We start from the raw sequence: 27,987 nt of genomic DNA, 5'->3' as shown, positions 1-27,987 counted from the left end.
ATGTGCAGCATTCAACCAGTTAGCAAGTCGGACATTTCCGAGTTCCGACCAGCACGTGAACGCGGCAAAAATCTCATATACCACAGCTTTCAGCCAATCAACATCCAGGAACCAAACTACCCAGTTTGTAATATTGAATTATTGGATTGTTTTATCACAGGTATAACCATCTCAGTCATTATCAATCTATTGATTGTACTAAGTATCATTGATCTTAGAATCAGACTCCTATATCATGTTTGTTTAAGCACACATTTTTGGTTTATGTTTGATGTTGTAGCCTAGGCCTACACAAAGTAAATATACAGGTACACGGCTTGGAAAGAGCATATACCACTACATGTTATAGTGGCCTAATTTCAGATGATTGAGGTTCATGTGTCCATTTCCCCTAATAATGAAAACAATAAATCACAAAATGTAATAATCATCAGAAAATGTACTTTCTGCAATTGATTTCAGTTATAGTCATTGGATGCATTAAAAAAGGACCACACATTGTGTATGGTGCTCAGTGAAACATGGAAAGTATCAGAATCAATATCAGTATTTATGCAATAGCAGTATTTATGCAATACTGTTTACACACTTCTTTATCTTATAAGGGGAGTCTTCTGGTCGTCTGTAGGACATACAATGGAGGGTCAAAAACCACAGCAGATAATGTCAGAACAGCTTGTCTCCTGAGAAGAGATTAACATACTGCATGTCAACTTCCTTTGGAAAGAATTAGATATCATTTTAGAGCAAGCAAAATATTTGATTTCTAGTTTATAACATAAAAAATATCATGTTCATATTACTAATAAACATACAAGTGTAGAGTGAATGTAGAATATAACAAAGGTAAAGCAAACTACCATTGGCTGTACAGTTTGCCTCTCATGAGCCCTATTGACTTGTGCTTCATTTTTAGTCTGAGAAAAATCTACAGGGTGATACAGTACTGAATTAAAACATTTAAAATAATGATTAAATGATACAATACCTCAGGATGTATGTCAAGCTTCTTCAAAATGTATTTGACTGCTGCTTCATTGCGTGGACACTCCAGTAGTCCTTTGCTCTCATGGAACAGACAGTCCACTGTGAGTATTACATCACCTCTGGTCACTAGTCTGCTACTGTCAGGTACAGTGTAGTCTGGATCGAAGGTGTGATGCAGCACTACCAGAATGACAGGTTTACCAGCTGTCGAGAGAGGGGATAAAAATAACAATAATCACGTAAAACATACATTAATGTTTTGAAAATGTTCTTCATGGATATTGATTACCTGGAATCTGCTTCAGTGCTGCTTCAATATCAGTCCCAAACCGAGAGACAATGGAACAGAAAGCCAAGATGACATCACTCTCCTCTAGTGACATCACTTTCGTTAAGTGTCTATTGGCAGTGAGATGATCAAATAATTTCTCATGAGACCCCAGAGTATTCCCAGTCACAACAGTGAAGATTTTGTCCATCCTCGACCCTATAGAGATACAGGAAATGTCTGAGGTAAACTAGAAAGGTTTGTCAGATCTTTAAGCCCCGATCACTCTGATCAACCCACAAGTATTCACTTCAGTGGATGAACCCTCAGTCTACTCCATGATAACCACTTTTAACATGGTTTCATGGATATTGATTACCTTGAAGGGAACACCCTGCTTGACAGTAGATAACCGTTTCAAAAGGCCCTAGGACACCTATTTATTGTGCAACATATTATATTAATGTTACATTTATATCAGTACTTACTTTTTGGATAGTCCTGCTGCAACAGAAAGGAAAGTTTAGTTCCCATTTAAAAGATAATAGAAAATACTGTGTTAATTGTTGGGGGGAAAATATTCATTTCAAAAGTCCAACATAATTGCGATAAGCAGACTGTTATGTTTCATTCATCATAATGTCTATGAGTTATGAGGTAACTCTATTAGTTATTAAACATCAACATAATGCCTAGAAGAAAACAGTCATAGATGGAGCCTTTATGCCAACCTGTTTAGGTTGGCTTGTAATTGCAGAGTTCTTGGGACCTGGAGGGCGTTTGTCAACTCCAGTGTTGATGTTAGCATCGTTAACAGCATCTAAAAAAACAATAGCAAAAACCAGCAGTGAGTGAGGACTGAATGACAATGCATAGCCTAAACAAAGTGTCAAAATGAATCCCCATATGCTGACTGTACCTTCAGGTGGATGTGAAGCAGCGGGCGGGATCTGTCTGGTCTTCTCTGGAGCAGCAGGCTTACTTGTCTAGAAAGGAGAGGTTGTTACTCATTGATCCAAAACAATGACCAATAAATAATAATTTATTCAAATACTAGTTTTAAATTACTACTATTATTATAGACAATTGCACATTCCCTAATAAAATATTTTTGGTGTGAAATCTCTGCTGATGCATGTGTATTGTACTTAATAGTAAGTTGTTTACTGACAAGAATAAGGATGAACTACCTTTGGCCGTATTTCTGGCCTGTCCAGAATCTTTCTAATTGCTTCTTCATTGCGTGGACAGTTCAGTAGTCCTTTGCTCTCATGGAAGAGACAGTCCACTGTGAGTATTACATCACCTCTGGTCACTAGTCTGCTACTGTCAGGTACAGTGTAGTCTGAGTTGAAGGTGTGATGCAGCACTACCAGAATGACAGGTTTACCAGCTGTCGAGAGAGAAACAAAATGTCAACATCAACGATAGAACTGGATTAGTACAGTGACAATGGCTAAATATAGTGTGACAAGCATAAATTACTGTTGCAGAGGAATATCATTTCGATGAAAATATAGTGCTGAACTTATAGGGGCAATGTGTAGTTGCTACATCCCCTTTTGGTCTTACAAATTAATTATATATACCCATTGATTCTTGAAGAATATACAGTAACTTATAAATACCGTAGATGAACTGTCATACTCCATCAGAACACAAAATATACGCTTGTTTTACTCCAATGTTTGTAAACAATGTACAAGTAAACAATCACTGTATAGCCTGTAAACATGGTTAAAGCTATAATTGTATATCATGGATGGTCAGTTCTTGCGTCCCTAGCTCGATCTATGAATTTGAGACTGGTTACATTTCTCCAGCCCCATTCCTTCAGCTTTTTGGTGGGGGGACCACTTTGTTATTGTTAAAACTGCGGAAGATATAAGGAAGATTGTAATTGCATCAGATTTGTGTGTGCATTGAATATAAATGACATCCTGACTGAATTACCTGGAATCTGCTGCAGTGCTGCTTCAATATCAGTCCCAGCACGAGAGATGATGGGACAGAAAGACAAGATGACATCACTCTGCTCTTGTGACATCACCTCAGTCAGACCTCTTTGTGTGGTGAGACGATGATTGAATTCCACATGAGACCTCAGAGTATTCCCAGCCACAAAAGTGAAGAATTTCTCCATCCTCAACATATTTTCAGCATTCTTGGGGCCTGGGGGATGTTTGTTTCGGCTTGTTGTGGCGTCGTAAACTCCAGTGTCCTTGTTAGTAGTATCTAACCAACAAGGAAACGCAGCATTTAGCAGGGATTGGATGACAATGCATAGCCTAAATAAAGTGTCAAAATTAATCCCTTTAGATACCTGCAGGTGTTTGTGCTGCAGCTGGGAGAGGCTGGTTGTTCATCTCTGGAGCACTAGTCTTATTTTTCTAGGAAGGAAAGGTTGAGACTTTATTGGTCCAGAATATTCTACACGTTTTCCTATGTAAAAGTCCAATGTGAAGGCACATTGTCAAAGACTTTATCACCTATGGTATATCTGTTAATGATATAACTCCAATAGCCGACATCTACAGCACCTCTTAGAAAATGTTAATCATTAGCTGTAGCCTGTAACCTACCTCTTTAGTTTTGCTTTCATGTTCAACATTCTTGGGGCCTGGGGGATGGTTTCCATCTGCTCTTGTAAGGTTGTGAAATCCGGTGTCGTCATTAGTAGCATCTAAAAAAGAATAATTAGTAATCCGGAGTCTGTGTACCACTTGGTTTGCAAGTGAACAAGTTACAATACATAATCTGGAATGTATCATTAATTGAAGTGACCATTGAACAGCAGGAAATCTTACGGGTTGTAGCTTTAATGACAATGCAGAGCCTAAATAAAGTGTGAAAATGTATCCTCTAGATCCCTCAAACTCAACTCTGGACCTCGAAGCCAGTTCCACTGCGTTTTTTCATTGTTCCCCTCTAATCAGGGACCGATTTAGTCCTGGGACACCAGGTGGATGCAATTAATTATCAGGTAGAACAGAAAACCAACAGGCTCCGGACCTCGTAGGTTAAGAGTTGAATACCCCTGCAGATGGTGACTATACCTTCAGGTGTTGCAGCAGCTGGGGAGGGCTGACTAGTCTCTTCTGGAATAGTGGGCTTACTCGTCTAGAAAAAAAGGTGATTTACTGGTTCATAACATTCTTTAGAGAACATTGATGTGTTTTCATTCAGTATAGTTGAAATCTACCTCTGTAGTTTTGCTTTGAAGTTTTACATCCATGGGGACTGGAGGACGTTTGTTTTTGTCTTCTCTTGTACTATCTTGAACTCCAGTGTCTACATCTGCATGAAGCTGGTTTGGATCTTCACATGTTGAGTCTCTGGCCTCCTTGATGACAGCATCTAACAAACAAATATCCCCATGTCTCCATCAGTGCATGATCAGATGGCAGTTTGATTACGCGTCACTACTCATAATGCTTACCTTCAGATGCTTTAGCAGGAGCTGGAGAGGGCTGGTTGGTTGGTTCTGGAGTAGTACTACACCTTTTTGCCTGAAAAAGAGAGGTTGATATTTTTGGTAATTCAAAGACAAATTCACAGTAGGTTTGACATTAAGAACATCTCATAGAACAAGGCCATAGTATGTAATCTGTTGCACTTATTCCTACCTCTTCTGTTTTGCTTTGAAGTTCAACATCCTTGGCCCCTGGGGGAAGTTCATTTCTGTCTTCTCTTGCACTGTCCTGAATTTCAGGGTCTACATTTGCATTAGGTTGGCTTGGATCTTCGGCCTTGTTGATGATAGCATCTAACAAAAACAAATATCCCAATACTTCATAATAAGGCAATATGAAGGGAACACTGCTGCTACCTCACACTCAAACCAAGGCACATGAATTGAGGAGCAAACTGAAGTAATTAGGAAAATCAGTAACTCTTGGAGGACGGTGAAAATTAATAAAGGTGCTTCTTTATTGTTAAAAGGCAAAACCAATGCATTTAGCCCTCTGCCACAAGGGTTTTAAATTTACAGACAGAATAATGGAGGGGCCTTTTATACATAACAAGATGGCTGGTGTGGTGATACTGATGGATTGTCAGCACTGATGGTTTGCTTACATAGCCGGTTAGGAGAACTAAAGTAACAGGTTAGTAGAATTAATGTGGCAGGTTAGGAGAACTAACGTGGCAGGTTAGGATCATTAATGTAGCAGGTAGGAGAATGAGGTTAAGGTTAGGAAAAGGGTTAAGGTTACTATAAGCTCCACTCCGTTGATCTAAACTCAGCAAAAAAAGAAACATCCCTTTTTCAGGACCCTGTCTTTCAAAGATAATTCATAAAAATCAAAATAACTTCACAGATCTTCATTGTAAAGGGTTTAAACACTGTTTCCCATGCTTGTTCAATTAACCATAAACAATTAATGAACATGCACCTGTGGAACGGTCGTTAAGACACTAACGGCTTACAGGCGGTAGGCAATTAAGGTCACAGTTATGAAAACTTAGGACACTAAAGAGGCCTTTCAATGACTCTGAAAAACACCAAAAGAAAGATGCCCAGGGTCCCTGCTCATCTGCGTGAACGTGCCTTAGGCATGCTGCAAGGAGGCATGAGGACTGCAGATGTGGCCAGGGCAATAAATTGCAATGTTTGTACTGTGAGACGCCTAAGACAGCGCTACAGGGAGACAGGACGGACAGCTGATTGTCCTCGCAGTGGCAGACCACGTGTAACAACACCTGCACAGGATCGGTACATCCGAACATCACACCTGCGGGACTGGTACAGGATGGCAACAACAACTGCCCGAGTTACACCAGGAACGCACAATCCCTCCATCAGTGCTCAGACTGTCCGCAATAGGCTGAGAGAGGCTGGACTGAGGGCTCGTAGGCCTGTTGTAAGGCAGGTCCTCACCAGACATCACCGGCAACAACGTTGCCTATGGGCACAAACCCACCGTCGCTGGACCAGACAGGACTGGCAAAAAGGGCTCTTCACTGATGAGTCGCGGTTTTGTCTCACCAGGGGTGATGATCGGATTCGGGTTTATTGTCGAAGGAATGAGCGTTACACAGAGGCCTGTACTCTGGAGCAGGATCGATTTGGAGGTGGAGGGTCCGTCATGGTCTGGGGCGGTGTGTCACAGCATCATCAGACTGAGCTTGTTGTCATTCCAGGCAATCTCAACGCTGTGCGTTACAGGGAAGACATCCTCCTCCTTCATGTGGTACCTTTCCTGCAGGCTCATCTTGACATGACCCTCCAGCATGACAATGCCACCAGCCATACTGCTCGTTCTGTGCGTGATTTCCTGCAAGACAGGAATGTCAGTGTTCTGCCATGGCCAGTGAAGAACCCGGATCTCAATCGCATTGAGCACGTCTGGGACCTGTTGGATCGGAGGGTGAGGGCTAGGGCCATTCCCCACAGATATGTCAGGGAACTTGCAGGTGCCTTGGTGGAAGAGTGGGGTAACATCTCACAGCAAGAACTGGCAAATCTGGTGCAGTCCATGAGGAGATGCACTGCAGTACCTAATGCTTGTTTAAACAGTCACTGAGATTATGTTTGCTTATCAATGCAAAATAGGCTACATTGATGCATAGCATATAGATCAGATCAAGGAACCAAGCAAGCAAGCTTCATTACCTACACAACACTCCCCCACCGCTATGGAAGGGATGATACCGCACGTTACAATTTATATGTGGCTCAGAGCGCATCGATTGTCGGAGTGCATTACAAGGAGCCGCCCCTTTTGTGACGAAAAACGACATTTACAATACTGCGATACGCTCCGTAGTGTCAGTCTCTGTAGGGTATAAATCGGCCTTTAGGCTTCGCTAAAACGTTAGTTGTCAACAACTGTTATCCCCGACACGACAACTAGATGGAGCTGTACTGGTAGCCACAACCATACCAACTATCAGTCTCGACAAACCATCAGTATATAACACCGGGTTCAGTGACCTGTATAGAGATACAGGAAATGTCTGAGGTAAACTAGAAAGGTTTGTCAGATCTTTAAGCCCCGATCACTCTGATCAACCCACAAGTATTCACTTCAGTGGATGAACCCTCAGTCTACTCCATGATAACCACTTTTAACATGGTTTCATGGATATTGATTATCTTGAAGGGAACACCCTGCTTGACAGTAGGTAACCATTTCAAAAGGCCCTAGGGCACCTATTTATTGTGCAACATATTATATTAATGTTACATTTATATCAGTACTTACTTTTTGGATAGTCCTGCTGCAACAGAAAGGAAAGTTTAGTTCCCTTTTAAAAGATAATAGAAAATACTGTGTTAATTGTTGGGGGGAAAATATTCATTTCAAAAGTCCAACATAATTGCGATAAGCAGACTGTTATGTTTCATTCATCATAATGTCTATGAGTTATGAGGTAACTCTATTAGTTATTAAACATCAACATAATGCCTAGAAGAAAACAGTCATAGATGGAGCCTTTATGCCAACCTGTTTAGGTTGGCTTGTAATCGCAGAGTTCTTGGGACCTGGAGGGCGTTTGTCAACTCCAGTGTTGATGTTAGCATCGTTAACAGCATCTAAAAAAACAATAGCAAAAACCAGCAGTGAGTGAGGACTGAATGACAATGCATTGCCTAAACAAAGTGTCAAAATGAATCCCCATATGCTGACTGTACCTTCAGGTGGATGTGAAGCAGCGGGCGGGATCTGTCTGGTCTTCTCTGGAGCAGCAGGCTTAATTGTCTAGAAAGGAGAGGTTGTTACTCATTGATCCAAAACAATGACCAATAAATAATAATTTATTCAAATACTAGTTTTAAATTACTACTATTATTAAAGACAATTGCACATTCCCTAATAAAATATTTTTGGTGTGAAATCTCTGCTGATGCATGTGTATTGTATTTAATAGTAAGTTGTTTACTGACAAGAATAAGGATGAACTACCTTTGGCTGTATTTCTGGCCTGTCCAGAATCTTTCTAATTGCTTCTTCATTGCGTGGACACTCCAGTAGTCCTTTGCTCTCATGGAACAGATAGTCCACTGTGAGTATTACATCACCTCTGGTCACTAGTCTGCTACTGTCAGGTACAGTGTAGTCTGGATCGAAGGAGTAATGCAGCACTACCAGAATGACAGGTTTACCAGCTGTCGAAAGAGAAACAAAATGTCAACATCAACGATAGAACTGGATTAGTACAGTACAGTGACAATTGCTAAATATAGTGTGACAAGCATAAATTACTGTTGCAGAGGAATATCATTTCGATGAAAATATAGTGCTGAACTTATAGGGGCAATGTGTAGTTGCTACATCCCCTTTTGGACTTACAAATTAATTATATATACCCATTGATTCTTGAAGAATATACAGTAACTTATAAATACCGTAGATGAACTGTCATACTCCATCAGAACACAAAATATACGCTTGTTTTACTCCAATGTTTGTAAACAATGTACAAGTAAACAATCACTGTATAGCCTGTAAACATGGTTAAAGCTATAATCATATATCATGGATGGTCAGTTCTTGCGTCCCTAGCTCGGTCTATGAATTTGAGACTGGTTACATTTCTCCAGCCCCATTCCTTCAGCTTTTTGGTGGGGGGACCACTTTGTTATTGTTATAACTGCGGAAGATATAAGGAAGATTGTAATTGCATCAGATTTGTGTGTGCATTGAATCTAAATGACATCCTGACTGAATTACCTGGAATCTGCTGCAGTGCTGCTTCAATATCAGTCCCAGCATGAGAGATGATGGGACAGAAAGACAAGATGACATCACTCTGCTCTTGTGACATCACCTCAGTCAGACCTCTTTGTGTGGTGAGACGATGATTGAATTCCACATGAGACCCCAGAGTATTCCCAGCCACAACAGTGAAGAATTTCTCCATCCTCAACATATTTTCAGCATTCTTGGGGCCTGGGGGATGTTTGTTTCTGCTTGTTGTGGAGTCGTAAACTCCAGTGTCCTTGTCAGTAGTATCTAACCAACAAGGAAACGCAGCATTTATCAGGGATTGGATGACAATGCATAGCCTAAATAAAGTGTCAAAATTAATCCCTTTAGATACCTGCAGGTGTTTGTGCTGCAGCTGGGAGAGGCTGGTTGTTCATCTCTGGAGCACTAGTCTTATTTTTCTAGGAAGGAAAGGTTGAGACTTTATTGGTCCAGAATATTCTACACGTTTTCCTATGTAAAAGTCCAATGTGAAGGCACATTGTCAAAGACTTTATCACCTATGGAAAATCTGTTAATGATATAACTCCAATAGCCGACATCTACAGCACCTCTTAGAAAATGTTAATCATTAGCTGTAGCCTGTAACCTACCTCTTTAGTTTTGCTTTCATGTTCAACATTCTTGGGGCCTGGGGGATGGTTTCCATCTGCTCTTGTAAGGTTGTGAAATCCGGTGTCGTCATTAGTAGCATCTAAAAAAGAATAATTAGTAATCCGGAGTCTGTGTACCACTTGGTTTGCAAGTGAACAAGTTACAATACATAATCTGGAATGTGTCATTAATTGAAGTGACCATTGAACAGCAGGAAATCTTACGGGTTGTAGCTTTAATGACAATGCAGAGCCTAAATAAAGTGTGAAAATGTATCCTCTAGATCCCTCAAACTCAACTCTGGACCTCGAAGCCAGTTCCACTGCGTTTTTTCATTGTTCCCCTCTAATCAGGGACCGATTTAGTCCTGGGACACCAGGTGGATGCAATTAATTATCAGGTAGAACAGAAAACCAACAGGCTCCGGACCTCGTAGGTTAAGAGTTGAATACCCCTGCAGATGGTGACTATACCTTCAGGTGTTGCAGCAGCTGGGGAGGGCTGACTAGTCTCTTCTGGAATAGTGGGCTTACTCGTCTAGAAAAAAAGGTGATTTACTGGTTCATAACATTCTTTAGAGAACATTGATGTGTTTTCATTCAGTATAGTTGAAATCTACCTCTGTAGTTTTGCTTTGAAGTTTTACATCCATGGGGACTGGAGGACGTTTGTTTTTGTCTTCTCTTGTACTATCTTGAACTCCAGTGTCTACATCTGCATGAAGCTGGTTTGGATCTTCACATGTTGAGTCTCTGGCCTCCTTGATGACAGCATCTAACAAACAAATATCCCCATGTCTCCATCAGTGCATGATCAGATGGCAGTTTGATTACGCGTCACTACTCATAATGCTTACCTTCAGATGCTTTAGCAGGAGCTGGAGACGGCTGGTTGGTTGGTTCTGGAGTAGTACTACACCTTTTTGCCTGAAAAAGAGAGGTTGATATTTTTGGTAATTCAAAGACAAATTCACAGTAGGTTTGACATTAAGAACATCTCATAGAACAAGGCCATAGTATGTAATCTGTTGCACTTATTCCTACCTCTTCTGTTTTGCTTTGAAGTTCAACATCCTTGGCCCCTGGGGGAAGTTCATTTCTGTCTTCTCTTGCACTGTCCTGAATTTCAGGGTCTACATTTGCATTAGGTTGGCTTGGATCTTCGGCCTTGTTGATGATAGCATCTAACAAAAACAAATATCCCAATACTTCATAATAAGGCAATATGAAGGGAACACTGCTGCTACCTCAAACTCAAACCAAGGCACATGAATTGAGGAGCAAACTGAAGTAATTAGGAAAATCAGTAACTCTTGGAGGACGGTGAAAATTAATAAAGGTGCTTCTTTATTGTTAAAAGGCAAAACCAATGCATTTAGCCCTCTGCCACAAGGGTTTTAAATTTACAGACAGAATAATGGAGGGGCCTTTTATACATAACAAGATGGCTGGTGTGGTGATACTGATGGATTGTCAGCACTGATGGTTTGCTTACATAGCCGGTTAGGAGAACTAAAGTAGCAGGTTAGTAGAATTAATGTGGCAGGTTAGGAGAACTAACGTGGCAGGTTAGGATCATTAATGTAGCAGGTAGAAGAATGAGTTTAAGGTTAGGAAAAGGGTTAAGGTTACTATAAGCTCCACTCCGTTGATCTAAACTCAGCAAAAAAAGAAACATCCCTTTTTCAGGACCCTGTCTTTCAAAGATAAATCAAAATAACTTCACAGATCTTCATTGTAAAGGGTTTAAACACTGTTTCCCATGCTTGTTCAATTAACCATAAACAATTAATGAACATGCACCTGTGGAACGGTCGTTAAGACACTAACGGCTTACAGGCGGTAGGCAATTAAGGTCACAGTTATGAAAACTTAGGACACTTTTGAGGCCTTTCTAATGACTCTGAAAAACACCAAAAGAAAGATGCCCAGGGTCCCTGCTCATCTGCGTGAACGTGCCTTAGGCATGCTGCAAGGAGGCATGAGGACTGCAGATGTGGCCAGGGCAATAAATTGCAATGTTTGTACTGTGAGACGCCTAAGACAGCGCTACAGGGAGACAGGACGGACAGCTGATTGTCCTCGCAGTGGCAGACCACGTGTAACAACACCTGCACAGGATCGGTACATCCGAACATCACACCTGCGGGACTGGTACAGGATGGCAACAACAACTGCCCGAGTTACACCAGGAACGCACAATCCCTCCATCAGTGCTCAGACTGTCCGCAATAGGCTGAGAGAGGCTGGACTGAGGGCTCGTAGGCCTGTTGTAAGGCAGGTCCTCACCAGACATCACCGGCAACAACGTTGCCTATGGGCACAAACCCACCGTCGCTGGACCAGACAGGACTGGCAAAAAGAGCTCTTCACTGATGAGTCGCGGTTTTGTCTCACCAGGGGTGATGATCGGATTCGGGTTTATTGTCGAAGGAATGAGCGTTACACAGAGGCCTGTACTCTGGAGCAGGATCGATTTGGAGGTGGAGGGTCCGTCATGGTCTGGGGCGGTGTGTCACAGCATCATCAGACTGAGCTTGTTGTCATTCCAGGCAATCTCAACGCTGTGCGTTACAGGGAAGACATCCTCCTCCTTCATGTGGTACCTTTCCTGCAGGCTCATCTTGACATGACCCTCCAGCATGACAATGCCACCAGCCATACTGCTCGTTCTGTGCGTGATTTCCTGCAAGACAGGAATGTCAGTGTTCTGCCATGGCCAGTGAAGAACCCGGATCTCAATCGCATTGAGCACGTCTGGGACCTGTTGGATCGGAGGGTGAGGGCTAGGGCCATTCCCCACAGATATGTCAGGGAACTTGCAGGTGCCTTGGTGGAAGAGTGGGGTAACATCTCACAGCAAGAACTGGCAAATCTGGTGCAGTCCATGAGGAGATGCACTGCAGTACCTAATGCTTGTTTAAACAGTCACTGAGATTATGTTTGCTTATCAATGCAAAATAGGCTACATTGATGCATAGCATATAGATCAGATCAAGGAACCAAGCAAGCAAGCTTCATTACCTACACAACACTCCCCCACCGCTATGGAAGGGATGATACCGCACGTTACAATTTATATGTGGCTCAGAGCGCATCGATTGTCGGAGTGCATTACAAGGAGCCGCCCCTTTTGTGACAAAAAACGACATTTACAATACTGCGATACGCTCCGTAGTGTCAGTCTCTGTAGGGTATAAATCGGCCTTTAGGCTTCGCTAAAACGTTAGTTGTCAACAACTGTTATCCCCGACACGACAACTAGATGGAGCTGTACTGGTAGCCACAACCATACCAACTATCAGTCTCGACAAACCATCAGTATATAACACCGGGTTCAGTGACCTGTATAGAGATACAGGAAATGTCTGAGGTAAACTAGAAAGGTTTGTCAGATCTTTAAGCCCCGATCACTCTGATCAACCCACAAGTATTCACTTCAGTGGATGAACCCTCAGTCTACTCCATGATAACCACTTTTAACATGGTTTCATGGATATTGATTATCTTGAAGGGAACACCCTGCTTGACAGTAGGTAACCGTTTCAAAAGGCCCTAGGGCACCTATTTATTGTGCAACATATTATATTAATGTTACATTTATATCAGTACTTACTTTTTGGATAGTCCTGCTGCAACAGAAAGGAAAGTTTAGTTCCCTTTTAAAAGATAATAGAAAATACTGTGTTAATTGTTGGGGGGAAAATATTCATTTCAAAGTCCAACATAATTGCGATAAGCAGACTGTTATGTTTCATTCATCATAATGTCTATGAGTTATGAGGTAACTCTATTAGTTATTAAACATCAACATAATGCCTAGAAGAAAACAGTCATAGATGGAGCCTTTATGCCAACCTGTTTAGGTTGGCTTGTAATCGCAGAGTTCTTGGGACCTGGAGGGCGTTTGTCAACTCCAGTGTTGATGTTAGCATCGTTAACAGCATCTAAAAAAACAATAGCAAAAACCAGCAGTGAGTGAGGACTGAATGACAATGCATTGCCTAAACAAAGTGTCAAAATGAATCCCCATATGCTGACTGTACCTTCAGGTGGATGTGAAGCAGCGGGCGGGATCTGTCTGGTCTTCTCTGGAGCAGCAGGCTTACTTGTCTAGAAAGGAGAGGTTGTTACTCATTGATCCAAAACAATGACCAATAAATAATAATATATTCAAATACTAGTTTTAAATTACTACTATTATTAAAGACAATTGCACATTCCCTAATAAAATATTTTTGGTGTGAAATCTCTGCTGATGCATGTGTATTGTATTTAATAGTAAGTTGTTTACTGACAAGAATAAGGATGAACTACCTTTGGCTGTATTTCTGGCCTGTCCAGAATCTTTCTAATTGCTTCTTCATTGCGTGGACACTCCAGTAGTCCTTTGCTCTCATGGAAGAGACAGTCCACTGTGAGTATTACATCACCTCTGGTCACTAGTCTGCTACTGTCAGGTACAGTGTAGTCTGAGTTGAAGGTGTGATGCAGCACTACCAGAATGACAGGTTTACCATCTGTCAAAAGAGAAACAAAATGTCAACATCAACGATAGAACTGGATTAGTACAGTACAGTGACAATTGCTAAATATAGTGTGACAAGCATAAATTACTGTTGCAGAGGAATATCATTTCGATGAAAATATAGTGCTGAACTTATAGGGGCAATGTGTAGTTGCTACATCCCCTTTTGGACTTACAAATTAATTATATATACCCATTGATTCTTGAAGAATATACAGTAACTTATAAATACCGTAGATGAACTGTCATACTCCATCAGAACACAAAATATACGCTTGTTTTACTCCAATGTTTGTAAACAATGTACAAGTAAACAATCACTGTATAGCCTGTAAACATGGTTAAAGCTATAATCATATATCATGGATGGTCAGTTCTTGCGTCCCTAGCTCGGTCTATGAATTTGAGACTGGTTACATTTCTCCAGCCCCATTCCTTCAGCTTTTTGGTGGGGGGACCACTTTGTTATTGTTATAACTGCGGAAGATATAAGGAAGATTGTAATTGCATCAGATTTGTGTGTGCATTGAATCTAAATGACATCCTGACTGAATTACCTGGAATCTGCTGCAGTGCTGCTTCAATATCAGTCCCAGCATGAGAGATGATGGGACAGAAAGACAAGATGACATCACTCTGCTCTTGTGACATCACCTCAGTCAGACCTCTTTGTGTGGTGAGACGATGATTGAATTCCACATGAGACCCCAGAGTATTCCCAGCCAAAAAAGTGAAGAATTTCTCCATCCTCAACATATTTTTAGCATTCTTGGGGCCTGGGGGATGTTTGTTTCTGCTTGTTGTGGAGTCGTAAACTCCAGTGTCCTTGTTAGTAGTATCTAACCAACAAGGAAACGCAGCATTTAGCAGGGATTGGATGACAATGCATAGCCTAAATAAAGTGTCAAAATTAATCCCTTTAGATACCTGCAGGTGTTTGTGCTGCAGCTGGGAGAGGCTGGTTGTTCATCTCTGGAGCACTAGTCTTATTTTTCTAGGAAGGAAAGGTTGAGACTTTATTGGTCCAGAATATTCTACACGTTTTCCTATGTAAAAGTCCAATGTGAAGGCACATTGTCAAAGACTTTATCACCTATGGAAAATCTGTTAATGATATAACTCCAATAGCCGACATCTACAGCACCTCTTAGAAAATGTTAATCATTAGCTGTAGCCTGTAACCTACCTCTTTAGTTTTGCTTTCATGTTCAACATTCTTGGGGCCTGAGGGATGGTTTCCATCTGCTCTTGTAAGGTTGTGAAATCCGGTGTCGTCATTAGTAGCATCTAAAAAAGAATAATTAGTAATCCGGAGTCTGTGTACCACTTGGTATGCAAGTGAACAAGTTACAATACATAATCTGGAATGTATCATTAATTGAAGTGACCATTGAACAGCAGGAAATCTTACGGGTTGTAGCTTTAATGACAATGCAGAGCCTAAATAAAGTGTGAAAATGTATCCTCTAGATCCCTCAAACTCAACTCTGGACCTCGAAGCCAGTTCCACTGTGTTTTTTCATTGTTCCCCTCTAATCAGGGACCGATTTAGTCCTGGGACACAAGGTGGATGCAATTAATTATCAGGTAGAACAGAAAACCAACAGGCTCCGGACCTCGTAGGTTAAGAGTTGAATACCCCTGCAGATGGTGACTATACCTTCAGGTGTTGCAGCAGCTGGGGAGGGCTGACTAGTCTCTTCTGGAATAGTGGGCTTACTCATCTAGAAAAAAAGGTGATTTACTGGTTCATAACATTCTTTAGAGAACATTGATGTGTTTTCATTCAGTATAGTTGAAATCTACCTCTGTAGTTTTGCTTTGAAGTTTTACATCCATGGGGACTGGAGGACGTTTGTTTTTGTCTTCTCTTGTACTATCTTGAACTCCAGTGTCTACATCTGCATGAAGCTGGTTTGGATCTTCACATGTTGAGTCTCTGGCCTCCTTGATGACAGCATCTAACAAACAAATATCCCCATGTCTCCATCAGTGCATGATCAGATGGCAGTTTGATTACGCGTCACTACTCATAATGCTTACCTTCAGATGCTTTAGCAGGAGCTGGAGAGGGCCGGTTGGTTGGTTCTGGAGTAGTACTACACCTTTTTGCCTGAAAAAGAGAGGTTGATATTTTTGGTAATTCAAAGACAAATTCACAGTAGGTTTGACATTAAGAACATCTCATAGAACAAGGCCATAGTATGTAATCTGTTGCACTTATTCCTACCTCTTCTGTTTTGCTTTGAAGTTCAACATCCTTGGCCCCTGGGGGAAGTTCATTTCTGTCTTCTCTTGCACTGTCCTGAATTTCAGGGTCTACATTTGCATTAGGTTGGCTTGGATCTTCGGCCTTGTTGATGATAGCATCTAACAAAAACAAATATCCCAATACTTCATAATAAGGCAATATGAAGGGAACACTGCTGCTACCTCAAACTCAAACCAAGGCACATGAATTGAGGAGCAAACTGAAGTAATTAGGAAAATCAGTAACTCTTGGAGGACGGTGAAAATTAATAAAGGTGCTTCTTTATTGTTAAAAGGCAAAACCAATGCATTTAGCCCTCTGCCACAAGGGTTTTAAATTTACAGACAGAATAATGGAGGGGCCTTTTATACATAACAAGATGGCTGGTGTGGTGATACTGATGGATTGTCAGCACTGATGGTTTGCTTACATAGCCGGTTAGGAGAACTAAAGTAGCAGGTTAGTAGAATTAATGTGGCAGGTTAGGAGAACTAACGTGGCAGGTTAGGATCATTAATGTAGCAGGTAGGAGAATGAGTTTAAGGTTAGGAAAAGGGTTAAGGTTACTATAAGCTCCACTCCGTTGATCTAAACTCAGCAAAAAAAGAAACATCCCTTTTTCAGGACCCTGTCTTTCAAAGATAAATCAAAATAACTTCACAGATCTTCATTGTAAAGGGTTTAAACACTGTTTCCCATGCTTGTTCAATTAACCATAAACAATTAATGAACATGCACCTGTGGAACGGTCGTTAAGACACTAACGGCTTACAGGCGGTAGGCAATTAAGGTCACAGTTATGAAAACTTAGGACACTTTTGAGGCCTTTCTAATGACTCTGAAAAACACCAAAAGAAAGATGCCCAGGGTCCCTGCTCATCTGCGTGAACGTGCCTTAGGCATGCTGCAAGGAGGCATGAGGACTGCAGATGGGGCCAGGGCAATAAATTGCAATGTTTGTACTGTGAGACGCCTAAGACAGCGCTACAGGGAGACAGGACGGACAGCTGATTGTCCTCGCAGTGGCAGACCACGTGTAACAACACCTGCACAGGATCGGTACATCCGAACATCACACCTGCGGGACTGGTACAGGATGGCAACAACAACTGCCCGAGTTACACCAGGAACGCACAATCCCTCCATCAGTGCTCAGACTGTCCGCAATAGGCTGAGAGAGGCTGGACTGAGGGCTCGTAGGCCTGTTGTAAGGCAGGTCCTCACCAGACATCACCGGCAACAACGTTGCCTATGGGCACAAACCCACCGTCGCTGGACCAGACAGGACTGGCAAAAAGAGCTCTTCACTGATGAGTCGCGGTTTTGTCTCACCAGGGGTGATGATCGGATTCGGGTTTATTGTCGAAGGAATGAGCGTTACACAGAGGCCTGTACTCTGGAGCAGGATCGATTTGGAGGTGGAGGGTCCGTCATGGTCTGGGGCGGTGTGTCACAGCATCATCAGACTGAGCTTGTTGTCATTCCAGGCAATCTCAACGCTGTGCGTTACAGGGAAGACATCCTCCTCCTTCATGTGGTACCTTTCCTGCAGGCTCATCTTGACATGACCCTCCAGCATGACAATGCCACCAGCCATACTGCTCGTTCTGTGCGTGATTTCCTGCAAGACAGGAATGTCAGTGTTCTGCCATGGCCAGTGAAGAACCCGGATCTCAATCGCATTGAGCACGTCTGGGACCTGTTGGATCGGAGGGTGAGGGCTAGGGCCATTCCCCACAGATATGTCAGGGAACTTGCAGGTGCCTTGGTGGAAGAGTGGGGTAACATCTCACAGCAAGAACTGGCAAATCTGGTGCAGTCCATGAGGAGATGCACTGCAGTACCTAATGCTTGTTTAAACAGTCACTGAGATTATGTTTGCTTATCAATGCAAAATAGGCTACATTGATGCATAGCATATAGATCAGATCAAGGAACCAAGCAAGCAAGCTTCATTACCTACAAAACACTCCCCCACCGCTATGGAAGGGATGATACCGCACGTTACAATTTATATGTGGCTCAGAGCGCATCGATTGTCGGAGTGCATTACAAGGAGCCGCCCCTTTTGTGACAAAAAACGACATTTACAATACTGCGATACACTCCGTAGTGTCAGTCTCTGTAGGGTATAAATCGGCCTTTAGGCTTCGCTAAAACGTTAGTTGTCAACAACTGTTATCCCCGACACGACAACTAGATGGAGCTGTACTGGTAGCCACAACCATACCAACTATCAGTCTCGACAAACCATCAGTATATAACACCGGGTTCAGTGACCTGTATAGAGATACAGGAAATGTCTGAGGTAAACTAGAAAGGTTTGTCAGATCTTTAAGCCCCGATCACTCTGATCAACCCACAAGTATTCACTTCAGTGGATGAACCCTCAGTCTACTCCATGATAACCACTTTTAACATGGTTTCATGGATATTGATTATCTTGAAGGGAACACCCTGCTTGACAGTAGGTAACCGTTTCAAAAGGCCCTAGGGCACCTATTTATTGTGCAACATATTATATTAATGTTACATTTATATCAGTACTTACTTTTTGGATAGTCCTGCTGCAACAGAAAGGAAAGTTTAGTTCCCTTTTAAAAGATAATAGAAAATACTGTGTTAATTGTTGGGGGGAAAATATTCATTTCAAAGTCCAACATAATTGCGATAAGCAGACTGTTATGTTTCATTCATCATAATGTCTATGAGTTATGAGGTAACTCTATTAGTTATTAAACATCAACATAATGCCTAGAAGAAAACAGTCATAGATGGAGCCTTTATGCCAACCTGTTTAGGTTGGCTTGTAATCGCAGAGTTCTTGGGACCTGGAGGGCGTTTGTCAACTCCAGTGTTGATGTTAGCATCGTTAACAGCATCTAAAAAAACAATAGCAAAAACCAGCAGTGAGTGAGGACTGAATGACAATGCATTGCCTAAACAAAGTGTCAAAATGAATCCCCATATGCTGACTGTACCTTCAGGTGGATGTGAAGCAGCGGGCGGGATCTGTCTGGTCTTCTCTGGAGCAGCAGGCTTACTTGTCTAGAAAGGAGAGGTTGTTACTCATTGATCCAAAACAATGACCAATAAATAATAATATATTCAAATACTAGTTTTAAATTACTACTATTATTAAAGACAATTGCACATTCCCTAATAAAATATTTTTGGTGTGAAATCTCTGCTGATGCATGTGTATTGTATTTAATAGTAAGTTGTTTACTGACAAGAATAAGGATGAACTACCTTTGGCTGTATTTCTGGCCTGTCCAGAATCTTTCTAATTGCTTCTTCATTGCGTGGACACTCCAGTAGTCCTTTGCTCTCATGGAAGAGACAGTCCACTGTGAGTATTACATCACCTCTGGTCACTAGTCTGCTACTGTCAGGTACAGTGTAGTCTGGATCGAAGGTGTGATGCAGCACTACCAGAATGACAGGTTTACCATCTGTCAAAAGAGAAACAAAATGTCAACATCAACGATAGAACTGGATTAGTACAGTACAGTGACAATTGCTAAATATAGTGTGACAAGCATAAATTACTGTTGCAGAGGAATATCATTTCGATGAAAATATAGTGCTGAACTTATAGGGGCAATGTGTAGTTGCTACATCCCCTTTTGGACTTACAAATTAATTATATATACCCATTGATTCTTGAAGAATATACAGTAACTTATAAATACCGTAGATGAACTGTCATACTCCATCAGAACACAAAATATACGCTTGTTTTACTCCAATGTTTGTAAACAATGTACAAGTAAACAATCACTGTATAGCCTGTAAACATGGTTAAAGCTATAATCATATATCATGGATGGTCAGTTCTTGCGTCCCTAGCTCGGTCTATGAATTTGAGACTGGTTACATTTCTCCAGCCCCATTCCTTCAGCTTTTTGGTGGGGGGACCACTTTGTTATTGTTATAACTGCGGAAGATATAAGGAAGATTGTAATTGCATCAGATTTGTGTGTGCATTGAATCTAAATGACATCCTGACTGAATTACCTGGAATCTGCTGCAGTGCTGCTTCAATATCAGTCCCAGCATGAGAGATGATGGGACAGAAAGACAAGATGACATCACTCTGCTCTTGTGACATCACCTCAGTCAGACCTCTTTGTGTGGTGAGACGATGATTGAATTCCACATGAGACCCCAGAGTATTCCCAGCCAAAAAAGTGAAGAATTTCTCCATCCTCAACATATTTTTAGCATTCTTGTGGCCTGGGGGATGTTTGTTTCCGCTTGTTGTGGCGTCGTAAACTCCAGTGTCCTTGTTAGTAGTATCTAACCAACAAGGAAACGCAGCATTTAGCAGGGATTGGATGACAATGCATAGCCTAAATAAAGTGTCAAAATTAATCCCTTTAGATACCTGCAGGTGTTTGTGCTGCAGCTGGGAGAGGCTGGTTGTTCATCTCTGGAGCACTAGTCTTATTTTTCTAGGAAGGAAAGGTTGAGACTTTATTGGTCCAGAATATTCTACACGTTTTCCTATGTAAAAGTCCAATGTGAAGGCACATTGTCAAAGACTTTATCACCTATGGAAAATCTGTTAATGATATAACTCCAATAGCCGACATCTACAGCACCTCTTAGAAAATGTTAATCATTAGCTGTAGCCTGTAACCTACCTCTTTAGTTTTGCTTTCATGTTCAACATTCTTGGGGCCTGGGGGATGGTTTCCATCTGCTCTTGTAAGGTTGTGAAATCCGGTGTCGTCATTAGTAGCATCTAAAAAAGAATAATTAGTAATCCGGAGTCTGTGTACCACTTGGTTTGCAAGTGAACAAGTTACAATACATAATCTGGAATGTATCATTAATTGAAGTGACCATTGAACAGCAGGAAATCTTACGGGTTGTAGCTTTAATGACAATGCAGAGCCTAAATAAAGTGTGAAAATGTATCCTCTAGATCCCTCAAACTCAACTCTGGACCTCGAAGCCAGTTCCACTGTGTTTTTTCATTGTTCCCCTCTAATCAGGGACCGATTTAGTCCTGGGACACAAGGTGGATGCAATTAATTATCAGGTAGAACAGAAAACCAACAGGCTCCGGACCTCGTAGGTTAAGAGTTGAATACCCCTGCAGATGGTGACTATACCTTCAGGTGTTGCAGCAGCTGGGGAGGGCTGACTAGTCTCTTCTGGAATAGTGGGCTTACTCATCTAGAAAAAAAGGTGATTTACTGGTTCATAACATTCTTTAGAGAACATTGATGTGTTTTCATTCAGTATAGTTGAAATCTACCTCTGTAGTTTTGCTTTGAAGTTTTACATCCATGGGGACTGGAGGACGTTTGTTTTTGTCTTCTCTTGTACTATCTTGAACTCCAGTGTCTACATCTGCATGAAGCTGGTTTGGATCTTCACATGTTGAGTCTCTGGCCTCCTTGATGACAGCATCTAACAAACAAATATCCCCATGTCTCCATCAGTGCATGATCAGATGGCAGTTTGATTACGCGTCACTACTCATAATGCTTACCTTCAGATGCTTTAGCAGGAGCTGGAGAGGGCCGGTTGGTTGGTTCTGGAGTAGTACTACACCTTTTTGCCTGAAAAAGAGAGGTTGATATTTTTGGTAATTCAAAGACAAATTCACAGTAGGTTTGACATTAAGAACATCTCATAGAACAAGGCCATAGTATGTAATCTGTTGCACTTATTCCTACCTCTTCTGTTTTGCTTTGAAGTTCAACATCCTTGGCCCCTGGGGGAAGTTCATTTCTGTCTTCTCTTGCACTGTCCTGAATTTCAGGGTCTACATTTGCATTAGGTTGGCTTGGATCTTCGGCCTTGTTGATGATAGCATCTAACAAAAACAAATATCCCAATACTTCATAATAAGGCAATATGAAGGGAACACTGCTGCTACCTCAAACTCAAACCAAGGCACATGAATTGAGGAGCAAACTGAAGTAATTAGGAAAATCAGTAACTCTTGGAGGACGGTGAAAATTAATAAAGGTGCTTCTTTATTGTTAAAAGGCAAAACCAATGCATTTAGCCCTCTGCCACAAGGGTTTTAAATTTACAGACAGAATAATGGAGGGGCCTTTTATACATAACAAGATGGCTGGTGTGGTGATACTGATGGATTGTCAGCACTGATGGTTTGCTTACATAGCCGGTTAGGAGAACTAAAGTAGCAGGTTAGTAGAATTAATGTGGCAGGTTAGGAGAACTAACGTGGCAGGTTAGGATCATTAATGTAGTAGGTAGGAGAATGAGGTTAAGGTTAGGAAAAGGGTTAAGGTTACTATAAGCTCCACTCCGTTGATCTAAACTTAGCAAAAAAAGAAACATCCCTTTTTCAGGACCCTGTCTTTCAAAGATAATTCATAAAAATCAAAATAACTTCACAGATCTTCATTGTAAAGGGTTTAAACACTGTTTCCCATGCTTGTTCAATTAACCATAAACAATTAATGAACATGCACCTGTGGAACGGTCTTTAAGACACTAACGGCTTACAGGCGGTAGGCAATTAAGGTCACAGTTATGAAAACTTAGGACACTAAAGAGGCCTTTCAATGACTCTGAAAAACACCAAAAGAAAGATGCCCAGGGTCCCTGCTCATCTGCGTGAACGTGCCTTAGGCATGCTGCAAGGAGGCATGAGGACTGCAGATGTGGCCAGGGCAATAAATTGCAATGTTTGTACTGTGAGACGCCTAAGACAGCGCTACAGGGAGACAGGACGGACAGCTGATTGTCCTCGCAGTGGCAGACCACGTGTAACAACACCTGCAAAGGATCGGTACATCCGAACATCACACCTGTGGGACTGGTACAGGATGGCAACAACAACTGCCCGAGTTACACCAGGAACGCACAATCCCTCCATCAGTGCTCAGACTGTCCGCAATAGGCTGAGAGAGGCTGGACTGAGGGCTCGTAGGCCTGTTGTAAGGCAGGTCCTCACCAGACATCACCGGCAACAACGTTGCCTATGGGCACAAACCCACCGTCGCTGGACCAGACAGGACTGGCAAAAAGGGCTCTTCACTGATGAGTCGCGGTTTTGTCTCACCAGGGGTGATGATCGGATTCGGGTTTATTGTCGAAGGAATGAGCGTTACACAGAGGCCTGTACTCTGGAGCAGGATCGATTTGGAGGTGGAGGGTCCGTCATGGTCTGGGGCGGTGTGTCACAGCATCATCAGACTGAGCTTGTTGTCATTCCAGGCAATCTCAACGCTGTGCGTTACAGGGAAGACATCCTCCTCCTTCATGTGGTACCTTTCCTGCAGGCTCATCTTGACATGACAATGCCACCAGCCATACTGCTCGTTCTGTGCGTGATTTCCTGCAAGACAGGAATGTCAGTGTTCTGCCATGGCCAGTGAAGAACCCGGATCTCAATCGCATTGAGCACGTCTGGGACCTGTTGGATCGGAGGGTGAGGGCTAGGGCCATTCCCCACAGATATGTCAGGGAACTTGCAGGTGCCTTGGTGGAAGAGTGGGGTAACATCTCACAGCAAGAACTGGCAAATCTGGTGCAGTCCATGAGGAGATGCACTGCAGTACCTAATGCTTGTTTAAACAGTCACTGAGATTATGTTTGCTTATCAATGCAAAATAGGCTACATGGATGCATAGCATATAGATCAGATCAAGGAACCAAGCAAGCAAGCTTCATTACCTACACAATACTCCCCCACCTCTATGGAAGGGATGATACCGCACGTTACAATTTATATGTGGCTCAGAGCTCATCGATTGTCGGAGTGCATTACAAGGAGCCGCCCCTTTTGTGACGAAAAACGACATTTACAATACTGCGATACGCTCCGTAGTGTCAGTCTCTGTAGGGTATAAATCGGCCATTAGGCTTCGCTAAAACGTTAGTTGTCAACAACTGTTATCCCTGACACGACAACTAGATGGAGCTGTACTGGTAGCCACAACGATACCAACTATCAGTCTCTACAAACCATCAGTACATAACACCGGGTTCAGTGACCAATCGCAATGGGAATACAAAACAAAACATGGTGTTATGACATCTGCTAGATGAATTATCCTAACCTGCTATGCAGGTGCGGGCTTAGTGATTTGGAGGCCCCATGCAATTTTTATGGGATTTATAGTAAAGACATAATTTAACTGTAAAAATGTATTACCTTTTATTGTGCCATGAACAAAACCAGTCATTATGTTTTCATTGGATTGTCAAAAAAATCACTTCAAAAAGTAGGTTACTTTCGCACGTTCATCCAAAATAATTCCAGCACCGCCAACTTTCCTTCAATTCGCAAGTGCTGAAATTATCACTGAAAAAAGCATCCGAGCGAGCGAAACAGCGCCCCTCTGTCTTACTATATGTAGCCCATGTATCTGATGCGGTCTGACCAAAAAGAGTATGACATGCCATAATCTTTTTGACCAGACAGCATCAGATACATAGGCTACAAATACATATCCTCTGCCTCGACAACAACGGCAGTGTTATCAGCAGCATCTGTCTTTTTACTAAAGAAATGCGTATTGCATCCACCTAGAGCAGCGTTGGGCAACTTTGATGGGGGTGGGGGCCACAACAAATCTGAACTCATCATGAACAATTATTTGATGAAACATTGAATTTGGCCTTACTGCTATTATCCCTTAGAAACGCATTGAATAAAAGATTCATACATGGACAAACAGATCAGTCAAAAATGTAATGATAAGTAAGTATGTTTAGAAGTGTCCTATATCTCAAACATATATGAAAGCTCTGAATTTATATAATTTTTTACCGTGGAATTACCCTGTCTCTGGGCTCGTCCCATCGTGTCCTCTGCCTTGACGGTGATAGCAGTATTATCAGAGGCACCTTTCTTTCAACTAAATTGTTTAATATAGTGGGGGAAAAAAGTATTTAGTCAGCCACCAATTGTGCAATTCTCCCACTTAAAAAGATGAGAGAGGCCTGTAATTTTCATCATAGGTACACGTCAACTATGACAAATTGAGGAAAGAAAATCCAGAAAATCACATTGTAGGATTTTTAATGAATTTATTTGCAAATTATGGTAGAAAATAAGTATTTGGTCACCTACAAACAAGCAAGATTTCTGGCTCTCACAGACCTGTAACTTCTTCTTTAAGAGGCTCCTCTGTCCTCCACTCGTTACCTGTATTAATGGCACCTGTTTGAACTTGTTATCAGTATAAAAGACACCTGTCCACAACCTCAAACAGTCACACTCCAAACTCCACTATGGCCAAGACCAAAGAGCTGTCAAAGGACACCAGAAACAAAATTGTAGACCTGCACCAGGCTGGGAAGACTGCATCTGCAATAGGTAAGCAGCTTGGTTTGAAGAAATCAACTGTGGGAGCAATTATTAGGAAATGGAAGACATACAAGACCACTGATAATCTCCCTCGATCTGGGGCTCCACGCAAGATCTCACCCCGTGGGGTCAAAATGATCACAAGAACGGTGAGCAAAAATCCCAGAACCACACGGGGGGACCTAGTGAATGACCTGCAGAGAGCTGGGACCAAAGTAACAAAGCCTACCATCAGTAACACACTATGCCGCCAGGGACTCAAATCCTGCAGTGCCAGACGTGTCCCCCTGCTTAAGCCAGTACATGTCCAGGCCCATCTGAAGTTTGCTAGAGTGCATTTGGATGATCCAGAAGAGGATTGGGAGAATGTCATATGGTCAGATGAAACCAAAATATAACTTTTTGGTAAAAACTCACCTCGTCGTGTTTGGAGGACAAAGAATGCTGAGTTGCATCCAAAGAACACCATACCTACTGTGAAGCATGGGGGTGGAAACATCATGCTTTGGGGCTGTTTTTCTGCAAAGGGACCAGAACGACTGATCCGTGTAAAGGAAAGAATGAATGGGGCCATGTATCGTGAGATTTTGAGTGAAAACCTCCTTCCATCAGCAAGGGCATTGAAGATGAAACGTGGCTGGGTCTTTCAGCATGACAATGATCCCAAACACACCGCCCGGGCAACGAAGGAGTGGCTTCGTAAGAAGCATTTCAAGGTCCTGGAGTGGCCTAGCCAGTCTCCAGATCTCAACCCCATAGAAAATCTTTGGAGGGAGTTGAAAGTCCGTGTTGCCCAGCGACAGCCCCAAAACATCACTGCTCTAGAGGAGATCTGCATGGAGGAATGGGCCAAAATACCAGCAACAGTGTGTGAAAACCTTGTGAAGACTTACAGAAAACGTTTGACCTGTGTCATTGCCAACAAAGGGTATATAACAAAGTATTGAGAAACTTTTGTTATCGACCAAATACTTATTTTCCACCATAATTTGCAAATAAATTCATTAAAAATCCTACAATGTGATTTTCTGGATTTTTTTTTCTCATTTTGTCTGTCATAGTTGACGTGTACCTATGATGAAAATTACAGGCCTCTCTCATCTTTTTAAGTGGGAGAACTTGCACAATTGGTGGCTGACTAAATACTTTTTTCCCCCACTGTATATGTCATCTTTATTTTTATTTTCTCTGCCCCGCTCTTCTGAAAGCGCCTCATCAGAGTTTTTGCTGCAGCTTACTTTCAATGAAAGTCACGTTTGCAATCATATCGTGTGAAACAATGCACGGGCAGGTAGCACGTTCATGGCTAGAATAGATTTTATTTTAGCTATCCCTAACCCTTTTCCTAACCTTAACCTAATGTTCAATTCACCTAACTTGCTGTGTACGGTCTCCTAACCTGCTACGAAAAGTAAAATCTGACGTTTGTTAAAGAAAATATTTAAAAAATATGCTCAGCTCATGAGGCCCCTTGATGATGTGAGGCCTGAGGCAGTTGCCTCTTCTGCCTAATGCTAAGTCTGCCACTGCTGCCACGTTAGTTCTCCTAACCTGCTACTTTAGTCATTATAACCTACTATGTAAATAAACCACCAGTGCCTACAAACCATTAGTATCACCACATCGGCCAAACATTTCTAAATAGGATATAAAATCCTCCATTAATCCATCTGTACATTTCTGATGAAGGCTATGTGCTGAAAGAGTAAAGAAACACTTATCAACTTCCACTGTCCTCCAAGAGTTGCTGAATTTCCTCTTTGCTTTAATAAGGTAAGATTGTGAAGGTGTCACATGCATAGTAATTTTGCTTACCTTGGGGTGCATCTGCATCTGCAGGTGGCAGCCAGTTTACCTTGGAAAGATAAATCCATAGGTCTACTTTAAGTGCTGGTTCGAAACATTATTCAAAGTAAACATTTTTCTGATTATTATTAATGATAGATTTATATTAGACCTATTCTTTACCTTGTTGCTCATATTTGAATTTTAGCTGACGCTGCAGAGCCTCACAATGATCATCTGATCTTCAATGTAATACGAAAACAGATGCGTGAGAACACAAGCAAGACGCTCAAATTACAGTTTGGCCTATACAGTGTGAACATCAAGGTGCATACTGCAGTTCTAAATGCTGTCAATGTCAATGAGCCCACAAAGATAGACAAACCAATAACAATTTTAACATTGCATTTATAAAAAGAGATTCAATGAAAGAACAAACCTGGTTTGAACCGTTTCTGTCGCAGCATCTACTTTCAGTCTTGAAATATTCTCTGAACTCGCTGAATTCTTATAATAGGAAAGTGAAACTGAAAGGGTCAGTAGGGTGTAACTGCCT

General features: G+C 41.8%; 1 protein-coding gene across 1 annotated transcript; it reads right to left on the bottom strand.

Moving 5' to 3' along the window:
* Window positions 1-3: 3 nt before the first annotated feature.
* On the bottom strand, window positions 4-27,499 carry LOC311106795 (uncharacterized protein). Its single transcript, XM_084149177.1, has 48 exons — window positions 27,462-27,499; window positions 22,033-22,172; window positions 21,846-21,915; window positions 21,609-21,763; window positions 21,463-21,526; window positions 20,989-21,089; window positions 20,730-20,796; window positions 20,360-20,641; window positions 19,592-19,794; window positions 19,321-19,387; window positions 19,133-19,221; window positions 18,891-18,906; window positions 16,319-16,458; window positions 16,132-16,201; window positions 15,895-16,049; window positions 15,749-15,812; window positions 15,275-15,375; window positions 15,016-15,082; window positions 14,646-14,927; window positions 13,878-14,080; window positions 13,607-13,673; window positions 13,419-13,507; window positions 13,177-13,192; window positions 10,605-10,744; window positions 10,418-10,487; window positions 10,181-10,335; window positions 10,035-10,098; window positions 9,561-9,661; window positions 9,302-9,368; window positions 8,932-9,213; window positions 8,164-8,366; window positions 7,893-7,959; window positions 7,705-7,793; window positions 7,462-7,477; window positions 4,882-5,021; window positions 4,695-4,764; window positions 4,458-4,612; window positions 4,312-4,375; window positions 3,838-3,938; window positions 3,579-3,645; window positions 3,209-3,490; window positions 2,446-2,648; window positions 2,175-2,241; window positions 1,987-2,075; window positions 1,744-1,759; window positions 1,277-1,474; window positions 989-1,191; window positions 4-683 (listed from the first exon to the last, which is right to left on the bottom strand). The coding sequence occupies exons 4-48, from the start codon at window positions 21,639-21,641 to the stop codon at window positions 645-647; spliced, it is 5,124 nt and encodes a 1,707-aa protein (XP_084005303.1). The 5' UTR covers window positions 21,642-21,763; window positions 21,846-21,915; window positions 22,033-22,172; window positions 27,462-27,499; the 3' UTR covers window positions 4-644.
* Between the last annotated feature and the right edge of the window lie 488 nt (window positions 27,500-27,987).

Source organism: Coregonus lavaretus (genome assembly GCF_964263955.1).
Source record: "Coregonus lavaretus genome assembly, chromosome: 31".
Taxonomy (NCBI): domain Eukaryota; kingdom Metazoa; phylum Chordata; class Actinopteri; order Salmoniformes; family Salmonidae; genus Coregonus; species Coregonus lavaretus.
The sequence above is the reverse complement of the archived record's forward strand: the minus strand, read 5'-3'. Positions and strand labels throughout refer to the sequence as shown.